Raw genomic sequence first — 2,261 nt, 5'->3', positions numbered from 1 at the left:
AAAAAAAAAAAAAAAAAAAGAGTAAAGCAAACCCCAAAACCCATGACTCTTAAGCAAATTACAGGGGTGAGAAAAGAATGCTTTGTATCACACACCATTTATATCAGTGGTAGGTTCTCTACGGATAGTTTCTCCTTTCAACAGCTGGGAAGGAGGTGAGCCAGCTGGCAGGGGGACACGTTTTGAACTTTCAGTTCAGGTGAAGCTTACGCCTTTCTCCAGATCCCTAACTGATCTCGGCTGTGAAGCGAGGGTGTTTAGCTATTTCCACACTGAGGACACCACTTGGAATATGCTGTTAGGTGCCCATGTGTATTCCTTCCTTCTCCATCGCTCCAGCGTGTATTTCATCAAGGCAGTAAGTTTCTCTCTGCAGGAGCAGTCACCGCACTGTAAATCCCTGTGCGGCGGCCCGTGCTCTGCAGATTGTCCAGTACTTGAGCACATGGCCCTGTGGGAGCCCATGAGACACAATGGAAAGTCTGATGGGACTTTTGGCAAGGACTTTTCATTTCTAGTGAAAGAAAGACATCTGCGGGAAGAAGTGCTTTTGCACCCGTTCTTTTACTCCTTCCCTTAGAAAGTGTAGTGTCGGTTACCATGGGACCACAAGGCTCTGTGTCAGGAGAGAAGGACAATGGGAGGAAACTGGAGATTCAGGAAGATGGCCTAGTGGCCCTGAGGGAGGAGAGATTAGGAGCCACCAAAGGACACACAGAAGATGATATGAGAGGCAGAGGGAAGAGACTCGGTGGGCATGACTAGGGAGGATCAGGCAGAGACCAGGAAGGGCTGCAGATGGTATGGGGCTGCTGGGGTATTGGAACATGCTGACAGTTGAAAGTCTTGGTTCCCATGGTTCTTTAGGCCTGACAGTTCACCCATATTTAAATAGTTGAAAGAAGTGCATTCTTAGTACATCTGAAATTCGGTTCATTAGGACCATTGGATGCCATGTGGGCTGTGCCAATGATCTTCTCTTGATTCTAGCAGTTAGCTCCTTCTGTACCTGAGACCATCAAAAATTTGGGGGAATTGGTCATCTAAACACAAAGAAAGACACTAAAGTAAGGGCTGGCTGAACAAAAATGGCTTTAAAAAAGATCCAAAAGTGAACAAAATAAACTGAAACATTCTTATGTGAAATGTTGACATTTTTGCTCCTGTTGTAAGAATATATGTTGAAAGATTAATAGTGAAGTTGAGCATCTTTTGATTTTTTTATTGGCTTTTGAAGTGTGTCTACACATGAAAGGCCTGTTTATATATTTGGCTCATTTTTCTATCGGTTGGTTTGTCTTTCTGTTTGTATGAGTTTGTTGCCTATGATGTATGTGTTTCAAATATCTTTTCCAAATCTCTACTTCGGCACGTAGGCCTTTCATCCATTTGAAATTTATTGTGGTGTCTTATAGGAGACTGGAATCTAATAGGAGTTTTATATTTAGAAGCCAAATTTCATGACAACTTTTGCTGAAAAATCTGGTCTCCATTCTCTGCAATGTCTGCTTGTTAAGAGTTTGGTGCAGAAGAGTTCATTTCAGAATCGCCTATTGTGTGTTAGCCAAGTGCTCTATAAATTATTGCACATGGCTTAATTATTGCATTATTATCTAGAATGTTTTGTTGCAAAATTTCTTACCTGTTCTGTTTTTAATGATTACAGTTGAGATTTAGAATAATTTTGTCAAGTTAAAATATAAATGCTGGCATTCAGGAAGTTTAAGTGGATGGAGGATAGCTGATATGGAAATTTTTGCTTTATGAACTCTTAGTATGAGTTATTACACACCAGCCTCCTCAGCAAGCAACACTTTTATTGTATACTATGAAGTCCTTCTCAACTTACGGGTCTCTAACCGGTATAAAGCTGGCTAAGACTACGATCATTTATTCATTCATCCATCATCTTTTGTTTGTCAAGCTGATTACCAGCAGACATGAGAAAAATCCCAGGATCCTGGATATCACCCCTGTCTCCTTCACAGGTTATTCTGCAGAACCTTCTCTTCTGTGTCATCCTGTTCTACACAGTGTACTATGCGTCTCTGAGCTTGTGCAGCCTGACGCTCAAGTAAGTACCATTTGTCTTCCAACAGAGTGAGAAAGTTAACACTGAATATGAAAGGAGTTTATATTTAATATTTGACATGTCTCTGGATTAGACAATGCAGGGTTTTTTAGTGCATTTTTAAAATCTTTTGTTGTCGAAGTAAAAATAAAAGTGCTCCATCTTTGATTGTTTTTGTTTTTTTTTTTTT

General features: G+C 40.5%; 1 protein-coding gene across 1 annotated transcript in view; it reads left to right on the top strand.

Moving 5' to 3' along the window:
* The first annotated feature begins 1,940 nt into the window (after window positions 1-1,940).
* Tmem244 (transmembrane protein 244) overlaps window positions 1,941-2,261 on the top strand; it is a 7,689-nt gene continuing 7,368 nt past the window's right edge. The window contains exon 1 of the mRNA XM_005389300.1: window positions 1,941-2,074. Within this exon, the coding sequence (XP_005389357.1) occupies window positions 1,941-2,074 (134 nt within the window). The remainder of the gene's footprint in view (window positions 2,075-2,261) is intronic.

The sequence above is a fragment of the Chinchilla lanigera genome, unplaced genomic scaffold (genome assembly GCF_000276665.1).
Source record: "Chinchilla lanigera isolate Chin_1 unplaced genomic scaffold, ChiLan1.0 scaffold00035, whole genome shotgun sequence".
NCBI lineage: Eukaryota > Metazoa > Chordata > Mammalia > Rodentia > Chinchillidae > Chinchilla > Chinchilla lanigera.
This window is presented reverse-complemented; position numbering and strand designations above follow the sequence as displayed.